General features: G+C 40.1%; 1 protein-coding gene across 4 annotated transcripts; it reads left to right on the top strand.

Annotated features, from left to right (window-relative positions):
• The first annotated feature begins 53 nt into the window (after nucleotides 1-53).
• LOC307031051 (uncharacterized protein) lies at nucleotides 54-20,254 on the top strand. Of its 4 annotated transcripts, none has more exons than XM_079667784.1 (14): nucleotides 54-244; nucleotides 958-1,060; nucleotides 8,416-8,757; nucleotides 12,719-13,012; nucleotides 13,105-13,224; nucleotides 13,320-13,453; nucleotides 13,785-13,868; nucleotides 13,951-14,055; nucleotides 14,380-14,415; nucleotides 14,723-14,815; nucleotides 14,980-15,099; nucleotides 17,474-17,620; nucleotides 17,829-17,936; nucleotides 19,301-20,254. In XM_079667784.1, exons 1-14 carry the CDS (start codon nucleotides 206-208, stop codon nucleotides 19,457-19,459), a joined length of 1,884 nt encoding a protein of 627 aa, XP_079523910.1. In that variant the 5' UTR covers nucleotides 54-205; the 3' UTR covers nucleotides 19,460-20,254. The 4 variants fall into 4 exon arrangements, with proteins under 4 accessions (XP_079523910.1, XP_079523908.1, XP_079523911.1 ...); XM_079667782.1 differs by having other exon boundaries at nucleotides 14,380-14,414; nucleotides 14,716-14,815; XM_079667783.1 differs by having other exon boundaries at nucleotides 56-244; nucleotides 14,720-14,815.
• The last annotated feature ends 1,037 nt before the right edge of the window (nucleotides 20,255-21,291 follow it).

Genomic DNA, 21,291 nt, shown 5'->3' on the forward strand with positions numbered 1-21,291 from the left:
TTACACGAGACGGATCCTCTCTAGCCATAACCGGCCTGCAGGCACTGGCAGACCCCTCTCACGCAGTTTGCCCAAAGCGAAACTTATTTCACGCTTTGAAATCTGAAAACTTAAAACTAGGTTTATTGCTGATGAATAATCAGAAATAATTTCAAAGTCACACAGACACATTGGATTAACCTTCAGCAGCGTTTTTATCGTTTTAATGCCATTGAAGACAATTTTTGATCAGACAACAACAAAGGTAAAACATATTGTCGTGTTGGCTACCTAATGCTACGTGGTGTGATGTCTTTTTTAGCTTCTCGTGTCGCTCATTCATAGTTTATTAAATCTTAAGAAGCCCTCAGACACTGTTGCTTGCAGATGTGGTGGTTTCTCCCCCATTTGGTTTAACAGGTTAATTGTTCAATCTTAACCATATGTACAGATCAATACAATTGAATAAACTGGTAATTGTGTACAGAGAGTCTTTATTTAGATTATTGTAAAAATATCTAAACAATAATGGCAGCTTTAAAACACTCTTGAAGTCTCATGCTACTAAAGTGAAAGTATAATGTGATTTTTTTTCCCTGAACGGCGTAGAGACAGACACAAAATGACATGACTCTTTGTTAATATTTATAGAATATTTGACAACACAGAAGTGAAAATGACAGAAAAGTGAAGCTGTTCTCTCTTAAGTAGGTTGTGTTTGATACAGAGGACATAATATGAGGAAACATTGAATGTGTGTAATTATAAGTAAAGCACAGAAGATGGCAGTAAAGTTTTACTTTTCCTCTATTGGAGCTTTCAGTACAAGTAATGTCCAAATGTGAATTTCACTTTATATTTAAATGACTGTCAGATTTCTTTCTGACAAGCCTTTTTTCCAAGTTTTACATAAAAAACTATGTAAGATATGTTTTCACCTGGAAGTCACACTGTCATCTGTTCTCTGTTCATCTCCAGCGCTCCATGATGCTTCTCCACACTGACGGGAAGCCCCTCAAAACTCATCTCAGAGCTCTCAGTGTTTTGGTTTCCTTTCTTCTCCTGACACACCACTCTAGAGGTAATTCACACACAAATCCAAGCTTTAAAACTAAATGTTATAGTGGAAGGAGCAAGTTGAATTTAAATGTATATTAACATCTGTCCTGATCACCCCCCCAAATTGATATTTTTCACAATGAATATTGAGGAGATAGATAGACATAGACATACTTTATTGTAATTTCAACAAGACACAGAGTGTACTATTAAAACAAAATTTCGTTGTATTGGCTTACAGGAACAGGACAATATAAAAACTTGCTGAAATTGTACATAGAAATAAATAATAGTGACGTGGTGCTGATAAAATTAAAGATAAAGTGTGCGTTTAAAATATAAAGATTTACTATACATATAAATAAAATAGACATACTATATAAAAATATGTGCTCTTTACACAGCGTAATGTAATCTTTATGTTACTGGTCTACTTGCTGTCCAGCAGTCTGATGGCATGGGGGGAAAAGCTATTGCAGAATCTGGCTGTTCTGCTCTTAATGCTGCGGAACCTCTTGCGGGAGGGCAGCAGGGAGAACAGAGTATGGTGAGGATGAGTGGGGTCTTTAAAAAGGTTCTTGGCTTTTGTCAGGGAGCGTTTCTGAGCGGTGTCTCTGATGGGAGGGAGAGAAACTCAGATGATCTTCTCTGCTGTCCTAACCACTCTCTGCAGAGACTTCCAGTCTTTGGCGTTGCAGTCTCTCGACCAGGTGGAGATGCCGCTGGTCAGCACGATCTCTATGGTTCCTCTGTAGAACGTGGTGAGGATGGGAGGGGGGAGCTGTACTCTTCTCAACCTGCACAGGAAGTGTAGGCGCTGCTGTGCCTTCTTAAATAGTGATGTAGTGTGAGTGGACCAGGAGTGATAATTAACTAAAGATCCCTCAACACTAAATGGACTAAGAGCCTTATGCTGCCGAGAGAACAGCCACAATGAGCCATTGCTCGACAGTAACGGTTGCCAGGTTGCCATTGGCAACCATTCAGAAAAAATGTCAACCACTTCGTGGCCTTTGGTTGCCATCAGTGGGAACCAGTTTTTAACATAAATAAATAAGGACAGCAAACAGCTAAATGTGCACCCCAAAATAGATAAATGTTAATCATTTGTTGTATTAAGAGTGATATTTAATTATTGTTGTGACCAGTCGGAACCTGATACTTAAGTTGCACGTGCATTGGTGTGATTATGGAGCCAGAAAGCGATGCACATTTACTCGCGTGCGCGGTGTGCCGTGTGTTTGTATGGAGTCAGATTCGGGTCAATATTCTAGCGCGCAAAACAAGCTACTCACGAGCGGAAAATGTGCTTTTACACACGCTTGAAATTACCCTCGCGCGCAGATTAAACCAATATGGTCTAGCTGCATCCGCGGCAGTACACAGCACTACACGACACTACACGACACGCCCACCTGACACGACACTACGTGGCTGAGAAGGGTCTAGCTGCGGCTGCGGACAGTGGAGGTTGAACCAAGCCCCCAGGAAGTGCGCCGGAGTCTGATGAGAATATTCGTTGTGGCCAAACGGCGGTACTACACTTCTTTTAGGTTGCTGGACCCGGAAACACTTTTTCCCATTGACTGACATGGGGAAAGAGTGGTCTGTAAATCGTTGGATAATTTTTTTTAAACTAAATAAACTACCCAGTATGAACACTTGTATAGCCCTTATTAAAAACATTCGTTACTCAAATTGTAAAAATGTGCTAATAACGTTATTCTGAGAGTTATTTCCCTCGGCATTATGAACGCACATCTAACCCATGGGACCGCGCCGCCCGGCACGTTCATGTGACATGTTCAGTACTAAATGAGTTTCTCTTTACCCATGGATGGACAATAACAACGGACCATATCGCCTTACTGCCAGCCCACGGAGCTGTAATAATGGATATATTACACATGTTTGCTGTAATTCATCATTCGTAAAATATTATACTACATGGGCTGTATGATGTAAATCTCGTCAATTCGCTTTTAACGGTAGTGCCTCTCAGCCACCGTAGTGTCGTGTCAGGTGGGCGTGTAGTGTCGTGTAGTGTCGTGTAGTGTTGTGTACTGTCCGCGGCCGCATCTAGACCCTTCTCGATTAAACCCCCGCGAGCAGAGACTGCCCTCTTGCTCGCTCGCGGGAGTGTCAGCCTCACTCGCTCGCGGAGTCTGTCTGCGTGCGTGAAAAGTTTCTGACACTTTGGGGCGGAGCCACTGGACTTTGATTGACAGCTGCCAGGAAGCCTGGAGTTTCCAGGTTTGATAAATGCCTGAAATACCAAGAGCCGAGGAGTGATAGCAGCAATATCAGTTGGACGAGATTGAATGGTAAAGATGTCCATAAAAAAACATTACATTCGTAAAGTGTACAGCTAATATAAATTAATTTTATAAAACAATGTATTTTTGAGTGGGCTGTATCTGTGGAAAACTGCTAGCTACTGTCTGCTGTACGCACCTCTTACGAAATGAACTATAAATGAACTATAGTATACTGTAAGAGTTGTATAGTGTCCTATAGTAAGTTTGTGTTCTGTAGTATTTTTCACCTGCTATCGTATTACTATAGTTTTTTCTGTAGTGCCATTTTATTAGCTATAGTAGCCCTATGATATTTCAATAGTAATACTATGTATCTAGATCTTTGTAGTATTCCTATATTATTTTAAATAGTACTACTATAGTATAATATAGTGTTTCTGTAGTTGTTTTTTTAACACTATAGAACACTCCTATACTAATAGTGTGATTTTGTCATAATGAATGCATATTATTAGTATAGTGTTTGTAAAAGCATTACACTCCTAGAATTAATGTGTCATTTTTTTATATCAAATTAATTGATAGTTCAGGCATTTATCAAACTTAGCAACTCTGGGCTTCCTGGCAGCTGCCAATCAAAGTCCAGTGGCTCCGCCCCAAAGTGTCAGAAACTTTTCACCCGTGCGCAGACAGATTCCGCGAGCAAGTGAGGCTGACACTCCCGCGAGCGAGCAAGAGGGCTGTCTCTGCTCGCGGGGGTTTAATCTGCGTGTGAGGGTCATTTCATGCACGTGTAAAAGCACATTTTCCGCTCGTGAGTAGCTTGTTTCGCGCGCTAGAATATTGACCCAAATCTGACTCCATAGTTTGTTTTACAAAAAATTGCAAAGCAAATTAAGTTGCTTGACTGTGGGGTAAAAAGTTTGGCCAATCCGTCAACATCTCAAATGAATGATCAAAGTGATTCAACTGATAAAGCGCATGGTGAACCCGAACGAAAAGCAAAGAGGAAATGTGTAAAGTCTGGTGAACCCGAACGAAAAGCAAAGAGGAAATGTGTAAAGTCTTGGGAGGCGAAATATATATGTACATTCTACTCCGTTGTGCATTCACTTCCGGTAAAAGTTCCTTCAAAATAAGAGTCCCGATCTTATTAATACCAAAATAAAAGTGCTAAACGAAACTTTACCATTGGAAAATATTGGAATACACATATAATCACTTCTATAAAAAGGTAACACATTTTAAATATAGTTGGACATATTAAAGGTAATTTACAGCATTAGTAATTCATATCTAATTCTTAACTGTGAATGGTTTTCATTTATTTAACATTAGAAATGTATTAGTATCTTAATTATTCTAAATATAAGGTGACTAAAAATGGCAACCGTATTTTAAGTTTTGGCAACCAAAAGCTGATGCCTGGTTGCCAGCCTGGCAACCACTTTTAAAAGTTAGCGTTGAGCCCTGGACTCTTAAGCTCAGCTTTGAGGGGATATACTGTAGTGAGACCCCTATGTGTAGGCCTGGCACCAGACACAATGAGCCCATTACCACTCTCTCTGTTAAATCCTCTCTGATTAGTCTACTGTCTACTGCCAAGACTTTCTAAATCCTGAATACAGAGCCAAGAGGTTAAAAAGTCTTTCAGGAACCTTGAATTCCAATATATTGGTCGTTGTGGGATTCTTTTCCAAAAGACGCCAAAGATATGTCACTTATAAGCAGTGTTGTGCTAGTTACTGAAAACCAGTAACTAGTTACCATTACTAGTTACTTCATTTCAAAAGTAACTCAGTTACTGTTCTGATTACTTACTTAAAAAAAGGGCTCCCATTAATGCCCTTATAGCCTTCATTTCAGTACCGTTATTGCATTGGAGAATAATACAATCTTAGATCAGAAATCAACGAACGAATATTCGGATATTCGAATATTTGGGTACAACCCCCTTCGGTTCGGTACACGCTGTACACGTATGTACCGAACCGTGGACCACTGCTGCTGGTTAAGTTTCTCCATCGTTGTGTACAAACTGGATAAAACGCCGGCTTTTTGTTGTTGTTCAGGAGTTGATCCCGCCCCTGCCCCCCGCCTCGACGTAAGCGTGACGTATGCGGTGCTTTTGCTCTAGCCGGACAATTTTTTGGTGCTTGAAACTAACAGAGCGAGCAAGTCATTTCATTGGACGAGAGGCATACTATGAGAGCTGGTCAGAGGGATGCGTTCAAATGTAGTCAGTCATTTGAGGAACTGTCGAAATGACGAACGCAGATAAAGTTGAGCTCGAAAATCCTCCAGCATCATTGAAGTCTCCGGTTTGGGAACATTTTGGATTCGCAGTTACGTACAAGGATGACGGACAAAGACAGGTGGACCGAACCAAAACTGTTTGTCGGCATTGTTCAACTAAAATTGGTTACGCGGCTGGCAATACATCAAACTTGCACACTCATTTGAAAAGGCATCACCCGAACGTGAATATCACCGGTACCAAAAGAAAAAAGACTGAAGTGCAAACCCAACTCCTGCTAGCATTTAAGCCTCCACCACTCGCAACTAGTTCAGACCGAGCCAAAGCCGTTACAAACGCCAAATATCCTTATGTTGCCATGTTAGCAAAGCGCTACCTGGCTGTATCTGCTACCTCTGTCCCTAGAGAGGGTGTTCTCCACAGCAGTAGACATTGTTAGTGCCAGCAGATCTGCCGTTTCGGCAAGCAATGTGGACAAGTACATTTTTCTTTAAAAAAACATGAAAATACAATGACAAGCAAGTCATAATGTCAAACTGGCTGCTTAGGTACTAGTACAGTACAGTTCAAATACAGATTATTTCAGTTCATCGAAATGCTGCACCTTAATGTTTATTTTATTATATTTTGTATTTATTTGAGTGAATACATTATTCACAGTTTAATAATAATAATAATAAAAAATAGGGATGCACCGAATATTCGGCTGCCGAAAATTATCGGCCGAAAATGGTTAAAAAGGCTCTTTCGGCTTTCGGCCGAAAGGGTTTTAGCACCGAAAAAATATCACTGAATGTCAGGGAACAGGGTTACGTTGGTAAGCTAACGTGTTGTTCTGATGACGTAATCAAAAGGCGGTGACAAGCACGGCGCGGGACCATGCTCGCGGCTGGCTCACAGCCAACATGTCTGGCGCTTGGAGATATTTAAAAATATCAGAGAAAGAGGCTCGGATTGCGATTTGTAAAACGTGTTCAGCTGACATTTCTCGAGGGGGTGTAACTGCAAAGACTTTCACCACTTCGGGATTACTCCACCACTTGAAATCAAAACACCCGGATAAATATGCGGACTATGATCAAATCACAAGCACTGACAGCGAGAGACTGTGTAGTGGCAATTTCTTATGTTACTTTATATGGTAAAGCCAAATGATTATATTATGCTTAGAAATTGTATTGGAGCAACTCAACCTGTTGAACCACAAGGGAGCATCCCGCCAAGGTCGTACCTAAAGAATCCGGCCCTCCCTAAGGGAGGATTGTAAGATAATAGTTTTCTGTAGTTGTCTTATCTTTTACTTCCTGCACAGCAATCAGTCCTCTATAAAACACACACACACATTATACCCTGTGTGCACTCCTGCAGACTACTCTATACTCTGTGAGACATGTACCTTCGAGGCGCTTCGAATAAAGAACTTAAAAGACAACGCTGCCTGCTTTCACCAGTTTATTATTGATTACTCTCATTGTACATCTTTACAGTATTGACGAGTTTAAAATATCCACAACAAATGTTCAGCGCTGCCTCTCATGTGCTTGATGAGAAGAGGAACAGACTTATGGCTGATAAAGCAGAGAAGCTAATGTTAATTAAAAAGAACCTCCCACTTTTCCTTAATAAGTAGACAAGGCTGGCTTATCATAAGCTTATCTAGTTCTACATGTCTACTCTATACCCACTTTCCTGAACAATTTTCATTGTGAGTTATAATTCACCATCTCAGGTTATCATTAGGGGGAAATGACAGCAGCACAGTGTTCAATATATTGTACTTTCGGTATCTAAATGATACAATGTTGTTTACATTGCTCATGAGGACAGACCACCTTATTTGCAGATTCTTGAAATTGTAATTTAATTTGTAATTGATTGTGGATCTTGTATCCAGTTTTCACTTTATGTATCTTTATACAATGTTTACTACTTTGCTTATGAGGACAGACAGCCTTATTTACAGATTCTTGAAATTGAATTGTAATTTCATTTGTAAATAGTTACATTCATGTGGATTTATCCAGTTTGCACATTTGTATGCATGCACTTATAGGTGCATTTGTTGTTGTTGAAGGCCTGGCTGTTAGTCTTTATTTACACTATTTTGTTGTAGGCCTACTGGCCTAGATGTTTATGCAGTTTTAAAGCACCTTGGCTTTGTTCTGAATGCACTTTGTTGTAGTTATCCTACAGAGAAAAGGAAAAATGCACTTGACTTGGAATTAATGTACTGTATGCATTCAAAAGTGCTGAATAAATGTTTTATGGACCCATAATAGTGATTATTATTTAAGTTAAGTTTTGCCATAATCATGTCTTTTTCCATAATCAGGTAGCTGAACAACATTGGTAAAAAATGTATACATTATATATATATATTTCTATTAATCATTTTCGGCCTTTCGGCTTTCGGTTTTCGGCCAACTGTTTCCTATTTTCGGTATCGGTTTCGGCCAAGAATTTCCCATTCGGTGCACCCCTAATAAAAAAATATATATATATGTTATGTTTTTTGATAATCTTTTCTGCTGTACTGAAAACGTACCGAACCGAGCCGTGACGTAAAAACCGAGGTACGTACCGAACCGAAATGTTTGTGAACCGTTATATATACAAATAACAGTCACTTCAAGATTGTCTATAGCAGCGTAAAAATGTGTCTGGTGCTGGAATTGAGTGTCTGAGTGTGCGAGGAGTTATTGTCTAGTGGGGGAAGGGGGAGGGAGGGGAGGGAGGGGAGAGAGGGGAGAGAGTTCAGCCTCCTGACAGCCTGGTGTAAAAAACTGTTCTTTAATCGAGTTTGTTTATTTCAAACATGTTTAAATTGGAAGAGATTAAAATGTAATTCCTTTGTATTCGCAGGTCAGTCTCAGCTGATTGGCTCATATCAGCCAATAGTAGCAAATCTTGGCGGTGACATCATTTTGCCGTGTTATCTCGTCCCGGCGATAAATGTTGCCGATTTGACGTTGGAGTGGACGAGGCCCGACATGGACCCCAGATTCGTCCATGTGATGCGGCTTCGTCACGAACTGGTGGATAAAAAACACAAATTATTCAAGGGAAGAACTTCAATGTTCACCGATGAGCTGAAGAACGGAAACATTTCTCTGAAACTCTCCAACGTACAACTCTCCAATCAGGGGAAATACAGATGTTTCATTCCAGAACTGGACCGGCAAGCTTTTGTTCAACTGGTTTGTGGTAAGTTAACAATCAATGTGTTCAGGGTGCATGTTTTGCTGTGTGCCGACTTTTGTCTCTAGAAAAGGGCTGTATTTATTAGGGATGTCCCGATCACCTTTTTTTGCTCCCGATCCGATTCCGATCATTTGATTTTGACAATTTGCCGATACCGATTTTTCCCGATCCGATCTTTATGCAATGCATTAAGAGGAAAAAAAGCATTCAAGTTGTCCCTTAAGGTTATTTTTTTATTTAAATTGGATATTCCATCCAACATGGATATAGCTTATTTCTTTCACAGCAGCATTGGATCAGTTCAGTTGTGCAGCATTGGATCAAAACAAAATAAAGCTTATCAGTACTCGTTAGCTTACTGCTACAATTAGACAATGCGCCCTGCCCACTCTGTTGCCAGATTTGAGAGAAATAAGCAACCAGGTCTATGAAAACAAGCCCCAAAGAAGCAACACATACATGATGTTGTGTAATTTGAAACCAAAACTAAGGCCTCAGGATGACTTTAAGACTTGAAAATGGTCATTTTTGTTTTGTAATATTGAATTAAAAAAAAAAAAAAAAAAAAGAATCCCGATCCCCGATTTTTTTCTCCCGTTTCCGATCTTTTGAAAATCGGATCGGGACATCTCTAGTATTTATATCTCTGTGTTCCAAAATACTCTGATAATGTAATACTCTAGTCTAGAGCTCAAAGATGAGAGTATCAGATTGTATGGACATGGTGTAACTCACCGCTTTTTACAAAACATGATTATTCACCTAGCAACAAGCCATAAAACTGGGAAACAATTCAATTTCAGGATAAATAATATTTCTTAGGGTTAGAGTAACTTTTAAGAATGGGTTGAACATAGGTTAAACACAGAAAGTAAATGCTATTTAAAGTTAAGAACTCAATATTTGTCTTATGAGAAACCTTTTAGTGTATTTTCTTAATTCTGATCATTTTTGGGATGCAAATATGAGCTTTAACTTCCATTGCTTCCTTAAGCACAGCATCAGGGGCTGCTATTCCACAGATTGTAACTGTAGTTGTAGTCCAAAGCAAATCCTTTCATCCAACTTACAACAGCTGCAATCCTGCAAAACTCCTGCAGTTGCATTGGTTGTTTCTTTGGATTCTTTGGAAAAATGGATCAAGAAAAGTATATGATTAAATAAGGTGTTTGAGGCAGAGTTTAATAACTTCAGTTTTGTGTCTAACATCCAATAGTAGCTGGTATTCCAAGTGTCCTTAAAGGTACGCTTAGGTTAACAGGGTGTCCGCGGGGTCTTAAGAAGTATTAAAAGTTGATAAATCAATTTAGGGAAAAATTAAGGCTATTAAAAAGTATTAAAAAGTATTAAACGGCAATTTCCAAGGTATTAAGAAGTCCCACAGCAACGACAACATGAAACACCCTTTAATTTACTGAAACGACATGTCGGGAAACCCCCCAAGGCGGCCCCATGTATAGCACGCCGTAAAATGCTGCTTCTTATTTTAAGTTTCGTTGCCTTGCTCCGCTCTGTGGGGGGGCACTAAACGACTAAGGTAATGATAACGGGTCCCAAGGTGGGTAGACCGGCATACGCAACGCTCTGGGGGTCCAACGGCTCCGTGTGTAAGCCCTATATCATATGATCATTTTCTGATAACGATGAAATAGCCCCGCCTCCCTCTCCCCATGTCTCCTGCTGCTGCTGGGCTGTCAGAAGAGGGTTAGGAAAAGAGAGGCAGGCACCGTTTATTAAATATTATTATATTATTATACAGAGAACAGAGTCGTTATCAATTTGTTTTAAAGCTCAATAAATAACAAAGAAGACCTCTGATCGGCACTTTTCTAATTTTGTACGGAAGTTTTAAACTTTAACGGACATGTTGACCGGCGCAACATTTTTTTAACGGAAACTCTGCCGCATGGTCCCCTCGTTCCTTGGAAGAGGCGGAGAGGTGGGTGTTTTTCATCTGCTGGTGGACTACCTGAGAGATACAGCAGGAGAACACGCCGTCCACCGCGGAGAATAAACAGAAGGGCAACCATGGCAACCATGCTCCGGGGTCTTCTTCGCTGCTTTTGGTGTATTTCGGGCGGCAGCAGCGCCACTTACAGGCCTGGCATATGTACTACAGCGTTTCCAGCATTTCCAGCGGTCTAGTGTGAACGGACATGTTAATGAATCGAATGTGTGTGAACGGAATACTTTTTTGCGTATGCGTTTTACCGTATGTGTTTTACAGTATGCGTCCTTGTGGGGCCGGGGTCTAAGCCAAACTATATCCGGTCACAGAGATCTGCTATTTTAAAGTAAAGTCAACACATATCGACCCTAAATATAGTCTATATTAAGAACGAGAAAAGTCTTAACATATATATCCTTTTTTGTAAACAAATGTGTGAGGGTGATGACGTCAGAGCATCGTCCTATGTGCCAGGGCTTAGCCCCGGACAGCCCCAGCCCAATTTAACCCCTGGGTATTTGTGAGGGAGTTCCTATATGGCATTACCCCGCTGAAGCTCACCAAAGTTTAATACATTTCATAGTTCAAAGTTTTGTCAATTGTTTTGTTTATTGGTCAAATAATGGTTTCTAATGGTTTCTGAGGAGTTTTACTGGAATGAAAGAGCACAGGGTACAGAAGCAACAAAGCAGCATACTGCATTAAACCTGACCTTCACAGAGAGGTTGAAGTTCATGTGGAGAGGAGGCTTCAGTAGTCTGTCTGCATTCTGTTTAGTTGTGCTATCTTACAATCAATATAGTAAATGTGAGGTAAAGTGTGTCACCAATGTAACCGGTTAGAACTCAAAGTTGCGATGAGGTCTTAAAATGTATGGAAAGGGTCTTAAAAAAGGTCTTAAAAGGTATTAAATTTGACTTCAGGATTCCTGCATATACCCTGGTTAAGTTAATCCACCCAATTACATCTAACTTGATTGATAGATATAATTGGGTGTCATCTGCATAAACACTTAACAGTGTTTACCTAAATTATACCTGCAAGTGCATTAGCCTTAAATAAGCTAAACCATTTAGAGAACTACACCTTCTATGTGCGTTCTGGATTGTATTGTCTAATACCCCTTTCACACCAACACGGTTCCAGGGCCGGTTCGGAGCTGGAGCTTGAAAAGCACCGGTTTTTCCTGTTCACACCGCAGCGGAGCCGCCTCTAAGCTCCGGAATCCGGTTCGTTTCAAGCACCAAAAAGTTGTCGGTCTAGAAAGCAAGCACCGCATATGTCACGTCGGATCTGGGCTGTGTCCAAATAACACGCAACATCCACCTTTCCGCCAGCTTCAACTTGATCGGTGGAAATAACATTGAGAATCAGTTGTAATGTTATACCATAGTAATTAATGCTGCAAAGCTGGGTATTTTGAGCTTGGCCCATGCAGAGGCTAACAACAGCTAGCTCTAACGCCATCGAATAGGACGTATATTTACCTTCTTTCTCCTACGGAATCATCGTTGAAGTTGATGATTGTAAAGAACTTTTGTATGTAACGACTGTAAAGTTGTTAGTAAAGTTGTCCCATTTCTTCCATTTCGTTTCGACAGAGCAAAACGAGTAGCGCTTCAATACAATCGGCCATTGTTGTTGTTGTCGATGTGAGGGGGTTCCGCGCGGTTTGGCTTTATGAAGCAGGCAAGCAAATGGTTACGTCATGATGCAAACGATGACGCAATGACGCAGCACCAGTCGGACTCTGGGCTGTGTGAAAAGAGCCGGAGCTAAACCGAAGAACCAGTTCTGAACCAGAAACTCTAGCACGGAGCTAGAACAGGAAAAGCCTTGGTGTGAAAAAGGTCTAAGGTGCAGTAAAAGCAGGTGGGTTTTCAGTGTCTGAGAGGACAGAGACTCGCTGCTGTCCTGAAGTCAATGAGGAGATTGTTCCAGCACTCCTTGGTTAGGATTACTGTAATAATTCTCAATAATTCTCAAGTATTGTTACACTCTGTTCTTCTTTACTAGTATCAGCTGCTGCTCGCCCACCTGTCTTAACGTTATCAGGGCTGGACGGTCAGAGTGGAGGAGTGGTGCTGCAGTGTGAGTCTGCAGGCTGGTATCCGGAGCCTGAGGTGTTGTGGCTGGACGCTGAGGGAAAGCTCCTCTCTGCTGGACCTCCAGAGACAGTCAGAGGTCCTGATGACCTCTATACTGTCAGCAGCAGAGTGACTGTGGAGAAGAGACCCAGCAGCAGCTTCACCTGCAGAGTCCAGCACCACAACACCACCCGCACCACACAGACGCACTTCAGCATTTCAGGTAGACATCAAAATACAGTTTCACCTGCAATGATTCTGTCTCACATGAAGTCTAGTTCTATATAAATGTTGTTTTCTCTTTTATTATTTCAGATGATTTCTCCATGGTCCCATCTAGTTGTTCTGCTTCTATTGCTGTTAGCGTGTTGTTTGGATTTATGTTTGTTCTCACTGTTGTCCTTTTTGTCTGGAAATGGAGAAAAAACACAATTGGTGGGCAAAACATATATATTAGATTTTGTATATACGGCATTAAGCTTGTGATATTATAACATACATGTTAAATATGTCTATTTTATTTCTCAAAGAGACAAAGATAAACCATACAGATGAAGCTGTTAAAGAAATAAATAAGAACCTTTCTAAAGCTGAAGATCAGTGTGCCATTGAAGAAGAAAGAGGACAGCTGATGAAAGCTGAAACTGTGCAAATAGTTTTTAAAGTAAGTGGATAAGCAGAAACTCTCTAAAGAAACACTCAACTAAACTGAAAGTTAGTTTGTCTCTGAAGAAGAAAGAGGAAAAGAATAGTGAGAGATGAAATAATGCAAAAGGAGGTTTTAAAGGAAACAGTGAGGGACAGGAGCAAACATCTAACATCTAATGACACTCCTTTTAGGAAAGGTAAAGTCTGATCTGAGTAAAGGGGCAGAACATCTTAACATCAAGATACAGGATCTGACAGAAATGCAATCACAACAAGTTTTTGTTTGGTATCGTCACTAAAAGTCACTTCTTATAATGTCTCTCTTTCTCTCTTGGAAATCTGAGCAGCAGCTCTTTGAGGAGCAGAGGAGGGAGGAATCTGAGAAGAAAGTCCAGACCCTGAAAGAGGAGCTGGAAAACAAGAAAAGAGAGGTTTATTTTCATTTAAATGTTTATGCATAAATATGCATCCCTCCTCATTGTTTGGTTCTTAATCTTCCTGCTGTTCTTTCAGGTTGAATCTAAAGAGTCTGAGCTGCAGGATCTCCGTGCAGAGAAACAGAGGAACGAGAAGGAGCTGCAGAGCCTGAAGGGAGATCTGGAGAACAAGAACAGAGAGGTTCACCTCTTCATCTTTTCCTTATGTATTTATTGTGAAACAGAAAAACATTAAAAAGTTCAAAACTAACTTTTATTGAATGAAAAACTGAATTAGAGTTCATGACCCCGGCTGGACACCAACATACTGACAGTCTAAGATCAGCTCCCCTGCTTTGTAACATCATGCTCAGACAATCAGCACGTTTACTTTATTACATTCACTTCATCTCACATGTATCACAGCGAGCCATCTAACTGTATATTTATGTTTGTATATGAATCACTGCTTTAATGTTAAATCGTTGTACTCATGTGTCTCTTTGTTTACTCCCCCTGTTCCCAGCTAGAGGACATAAGACATGCATCTTTCTCTCTGTCGGTAAGTGATTTAAGTATTTCTTTTTTTATATTTATTTAAAATAAACAAGGGATACTAATATACAAGATAACAGCAAAAGCAAGTCCAATATGTTCATTTAAAAAGCTATTGGCTTGTTCAGAGATAATTAGACTTCAGAAGAAGAGCATCACACAATATGAATATGTAAATTAATTAATGAGAATGTCTGTTATATGAAGAGCTGAGGTTTCTCCCTTTTCATTCTGCAATGAATCATTATTTTGCAAGAAAAGGAGTCAAATGTTTTGATGTAATCCAGCATATCTAATCTGATTTAATGAAGAAGAAGGAGAAGAAGATGAAAGCTAAGCTGGAAGTGGAGACACTGAAGAAGAAGCTGGAGACCCAACAGGAGGAAACGGACACCAACACCAGAGAGGTTTCTGTTTGATATTCTACTCAGGAGAGTTTCAGCCGGCTTCTCGTTTGTTTTCAGTTTAACTTTCTGTCTGGGTTATAGTCAACGAGTAAAGTAAAGTAATATAAAATATATATTTAAATATGCATTCATATTAATAACACCTTTCCTGTAATTCCTCTCAGTGTGTAGTGAAAGAAGCTGAAGTCCAGCAGCTGCAGGAGGAGGTTCAGAGGATGGAGACCAGCCTGCAGACCCTGATGGAGTCAAACAACATGGAGGATCTGCAGACCAACAACATGGAGGTTCATCTAGCTACATTTCACCCTTGAAAAACAGATCTTTTGATCTCAAGGGGCTTTCACCAGAGGCCTGTACTACGAAGCTGGATTTTCCCTTAGCCGGCTAACTTCAGGGAAAGCTTGGGCTTTCCGGTCCTACGAAGCTGGTTCTCTTTTTAGCAGGCTAGATCTCCATGGTAACTTATGCTGTGCGGCTAACCTGCCCCGGAGCAGGTTAGGTTGCAGGCTAAGAGATCAACTCAGTGAAAGCACTGCCTGCTGACCAATCAGAGCTCAGTGTGCAGAGTTTAAAGCGATCAAGTCATATTACAGGAGAAAGGAAATACAGAAAAGCTGCCGTTGCAGGAAAGACGGCCGGCAAAAATCACCGACTGTGTGAACGTGAACATTAATAGAATATCACCTCCCATCTTCAGAGCAATCTGACTATTATGGCATTAGCGTTAAGAAAGCTTACTTAGATATCTGCCACAACATAAATAACCGGATCAGAGTAACATTAAGTACAGTCCGCGGCATATCACATCATAATGTATCATATATCTCCTTATCTGAGTCAGCTGAGCCGTATCTGGCCGTGCAACACTCACAGTGTCACATACTGTATGCAGAAGTATTATTTTAAGCAACACATTAAGTTGAGGAAACACTCGAGTCAAATGTAATTAAAGTCAGATGGTGTCTTAGACGGGGCAGTGATATCATAAACCTGTTAATGTACGCATTCAAACACTTGTTCTGTTACCAGCTGTATTCACCTTGCAGGTGCAGCTATGTGGCTTTGATCCTGGATAAAGAGTTTAAGTCATGGATGTTTAAAGTTTAACTTCTTCATATGTCTAATATTATACTTTTCATTCAGGAAGTATGACGCTGCGCTGTCAGTACTTTTCTCCATGTTTGTGATTGGTCGAATGCTCCAGATACCACCCCTTTCATGTGAGCGCGCACCTAACTAGATAGGACACGGCTGGCTTGAGCGATCCACTTGATAACCAGCATCGTAGTACAGTTTAGAGAGAGCGGGTATGTTTTGGATTAGGCCAACCGGCTAACTCAAACATATCCAGGTTAGGAAAATCCAGTTTCGTAGTAGAGGCCTCTGGTTAAATAAAGGCTACAAACATACAAACAAACATGAACTGCATTAAGATTTCCCGTCTAGTTTTAGTAAGAAGGAACCTGTGAAAGTTTGAGCGTCCTGGTTCATTCAAGGAGTAAATCATAAATTATTCTGCTGAATTCGTGGTCACGTTTTAAAATAGCTTTAAACCAAAAGACCACGGATTAGGGGTGTAAAGGCCCAGATACACCGGCCAGTCACCTGAGAAGTCGCCGACGCCGACACCGACTGTTGCGTCGCCGGACTCTCCTGCGTATTTGCCGACTTCGCGCACTGGAACACACCGCAAATCCGAGCCGAGCACGTATGAACTGCGCATGCGTGAGTGGCAATAACTCTCCTTACCAGCAGGCGGCGGTAGTGTGTATTCATCATTCAAAAGAGGCAACAACCGGATCAACCAGAAGACAGAGAAGAAGAACAGAGTCCATGATATAAACAATCAACAAATAGCATTTTTCTTTCCATCTTCACTCTCGTCCATTGAAAACATGAACGAACAGGAGCTCTATAAACCGATGAGGTGAAATAGCCGTCCGTGTGTGTTCCATCTTCCATTTGAAATCATTTGTTTACCTCCCTCACTCCCGTTAACGCTTCTCATGCACTGATTCGCTAGCTGAACAGCCAATCAGTGTTATCCCTTTGTCCGACTTCCGGTGGTGTTCCCGACGCCGATTCAACATGTTAAATCGGCAAGAAAAGACCCGACGGTGCGGAGCACACCACTCCGAATAGGGCGTGCCCACACTCATGTTCGGCCCGACTCCCATTTACTGCCGATTTCGGGCCGGTGTATCTGGGCCTTAACTGAATATGAGCACTTTATTTGTATATGCAAAATATAATGTGCAACAGAACATGTAATGCTTTAATTTCATTTGCAGTTAAATGCCAACACTCATTCGTAATGACCCATTTAAGACTTTAAGTGTTGAATAAATGAGTCCTGAAAGCTGCCCTTTGGAGCTTTCTTTTAAACAAAGTGGTTTTCAGTTCAGTGAACCAATCACCGCCTTGAAGTCAAAAGTATAAAACAATACACATTACTTTGCTAAAATTGTATTTGCAAATTCGATTTTCTTTCACCGTTGGTCAAGCATTGGTTACCTCCATGTTTGTTAGCTTGCACCATCATCCGTGTTTAGTTTGCACGCTGATCATAGGAAAGCTTATCCATGGAGGGGAAGGTCTAAAACTCTAGGGAACCTGTTCATCTTTAATGCATTTTATGTGTGTTTATTTGTCCCATAGGAACACACAACGAAAGATGTAGAACCTGAGACTTCTCACTCTAAGGAGCCAAACCAGACCAGCTGTTACACTCAGGATTCACATTCAGGATTTATCATTGAGGTCAACACACGCCAATCTTTCTGTCTGAAAAACACGTTCCACGAGGTAACGGTAATCGTGTGAATAACTTTAGGTACAATATGTACAACAGTAACTCAACCCTATCCCAATGAGCGGTTCAAAAAGAGAACGACCTATAATCCATTTAGCCTTGTTTTAATGTATTATATAAACACAGTGGATTTAACTTCAACATTATAACATTAATAACTTCTCTATTCTGTTTCTCACCCTCCCAATGTACCTCCTGCAGGACCAACAGCTGGGAGGTTGGGAGTTAAAACTGCAGATTAACATGTCAACCACCTTCACGTACACATTTGGGGACTCTTTCAAACTCAATGCTGGAGGAGATGTCACTGTGAGTTTCAACTTTTGCATCTTTAAAAAATAAAAACAATAATGATATACGATTTAAAGGCTTGAACAGCTACAGTGAAGTTGTTGTCCATCCTCCTCCAACTACATACAATATACCTCTACACTAGGGTGACCAGACGTCCCCGTTTTCCGGGGACAGTCCCCGTTTGTATTGGCCTGTCCCCGGTTGAAACTGTCCCCGGAAATGTCCCCGTTTTTTAATATACGTTAAAAACACATAGCAACGTGGAATACAACGTTTCATTTCAGGAAACACTGGGTAAACAGACTGTGGTCAAGCCAGCCCCCACTTCGGAAAACACAGTCAAGCCAGCCTGCACGTTGTATTGCGGTGCGCGAACATCCTATGCATTACGGTAGAGGCCTGTAAAAACAAAAGCGATTACTCGGTCAATAACAAATATACCTACAAAAACACATCAAATATATATACTGGAGCTTACATTAAGAAATATGTACTATATAATGTGATCAATAATAATTTAAAACAAACTAAGTATAACTACCACATTATAACTGAGTGAATGTCAAATGTAAGTATACAGTTATGAAGACATATCTGACATTTCCACTGGGTGACTAATTTCAATTGATTTTGACACCATCTCACAACACTCCTAAAATAACATTACTTTCTGAAGCACAATTTAAAATGTATGCTGTTTAAAATCTCAAATTTAGATCTATTGTCCATCGATATTTTGATTATTATTTAATGGAAACTGTCCATAATCAAAGAGTCATTCGAAGTCAATCAAATACTTATTTCACTTCAGGGTGACAGCAGGAGACCCCATCTAGTCAATCAGAGAAAAGCAGGACAATCTGATGTAGAATTAAAAAATAAAATACTTTTTAATTCTCATATATGGGCTATCGTCCTTCTGTTTTTATACAAGAATAAATAAAAAACTTTCAAATAATCAAAGACTTATTTCACTCCAGGGTGATAGCAGGACACCCCATCTAGTCACTCAGAGAGAATCTGGACAATCTGATTTAGAGTTTCAAAATAAAAGACCTTTGAAGTCTCATATATGAGCTGTCTTCCTTCTGTTTGTATCCAACAGTTAAAATGTTAGAATTACATTAAACCAGAATTGTCCCCCTTTTTTCTTTAACAGTGAAGAAAATTGGATATGTTAATGAGATATTGACTTCAAAACTCAAATTGTCCCCGGTTTTCATTTTGAAAATCTGGTCACCTTACTCTACACTGTAGACATGAAATAAATAAAGTAGTACATTCAAATAGTGCCAGTGACATACTGGGGCTGAACATGCACTATTTAAATAATACAAAACTTAATGATTGTTCTTGTCTGTGACCTTTGTATTTTACAGATAACACGTGAACGTCTCAGTCAAAGACCTGCTGACTTGTTGTGGGAGGATCTGAAGTACTGGAATCCTGGAGACAAACTGCAGTTTTCCCTCTGCAGTGACACTGGGGAGGTCCATCAAATCGTAGTTACAAATCTATTATCCAAAGATAAAGACTAACCGCTTTTGTTCTGCTCTGATATTGTTTTCCTTCAGTTGATCTTATCCTGGTTTCATCACAAGTTGCAAATAAACTCCTGCACAGTATATAACGTGAAAAGTAATGCATTGAATTGCAAAGTCTATACCACTCTTCTCCTGAACAAGTCTGTACTTTATCAGCAACAGGAAGTCATGAGACAAAGATACCAGATTATGAACATTGAGGAACAGCATGACTCAGAGATCACATTGTATATGGTATAGATATAAAATCACCCACTTTACCTTTATCATTCTGGTATATTAAACTTTTCAAAACATATTTATTGGTGAACAGATCTTTTTCAAACCACTGCTTTTATGTTTTACTGAATGTGTGAATGCCTATCAATTGTACGCATTATATGATTAAGACATCTCAAATATGAAACTCATAAAAAGACAACAGGTTAAATAAATCCATTACAAAAAGTGAGCTAATGCAAATTTAGATCAAATTTTGTAATTGTCTCAAGAACTGTTATTTTGCATGATTACTGGATTTGAAATATATATTTTTTATATCAATGTATTCTGTAAACATATTATCCTCTACTCCATTTTCTGTAATCAAGACAATGAACAGTTTTAAATATGTTTTATTTTGACATATGCTCGTGTACTGTTCGGATGAGATTTGCTTTTGGAAATACGAGTTCAAAATGTGTTTCTTTTTCATATTTCCTGTGATTTTCAACCTTGGTTGATAGATAAAAGTTGTTTTTGTGATATGTGCACGTTCTTTAATAAGCTTTGAATAAACACTTAAAATAAGTTTGTATTTTCTGCTCAAATATCACTTTTGTCAGTCGTACAGTACTCAGATCTTATACTTCAGTAAAACAGAAGTACTCAGACCTTGTACTCGAGTAAAAGTAGAAGTACTCAGACCTTGTACTCGAGTAAAAGTACTCAGGTATTGTACCAGAGTAAAAGTAGAAATACTCAGATCTTGTACTTGAGTAAAAGTAGAAGTACCAGAGTGTAATACTCTGTTAGATAGATAGAATTGGAGGTATGAAACCCTCTTTAATGGTCACACATGCAGAGCACACAGCACACACAGTGAAATGTGGCCTCTGCTTTTAACAAATCCTAGTACTAGTGGGCAGCTATTGTACAGGGCCCAGGGAGCAATGGGAGCGAAGGGGGATGTCCGGTGCCTTGCTCAAGGGCACCACGGTGTGGTCAACATAGCACAGTCCAAGTATCAACTCCCTGTGGGAAGGAATCGTCGAGATATGCCCGTGTCCCTGAACCAACATTACAGGGTCCTCAAAACAGCTAAATACTTGACATTGTCCAATTGTCTCAATTTTCAAATCAATTAATTAAAGGGTAGCCAGCATGGCACAGTCGAAGTATCAGCTCCTTGTGTCAAAGCATCATTGAGATATGCCCGTGTACCAAGATTAAAGGTCACTTCAGCTTAATATTTGACATTCTCTAATAGTCACAATTTTCACACCAATTAATTAGAGGGTGGCCAACATAGCACAGTCCAAGTATCAGCTCCCTGTGGGAAGGAATCGTCGAGATATGCCCTTGTCCCTGTACCAACATTACAGGGTCCTCAAAAAAGCTAAATATTTGACATTGTCCAATTGTCTCTATTTTCTTACCAATTAATTAGAGGGTGGCCAACATCGCACAGTCCAAGTATCAGCTCCCTGTGTCTAGGCATAATCGAGATATGCCCGTGTCCCTGTACCAACATTACAGGGTCCTCAAAAAAGCTAAATATTTGATATTGTCCAATGGTCTCCATTTTCACACCAATTAATTAGAGGGTGGCCAACATCGCACAGTCC

The sequence above is a fragment of the Notothenia rossii genome, assembly GCF_949606895.1.
Source record: "Notothenia rossii genome assembly, chromosome: 3".
NCBI classification, from domain to species: domain Eukaryota; kingdom Metazoa; phylum Chordata; class Actinopteri; order Perciformes; family Nototheniidae; genus Notothenia; species Notothenia rossii.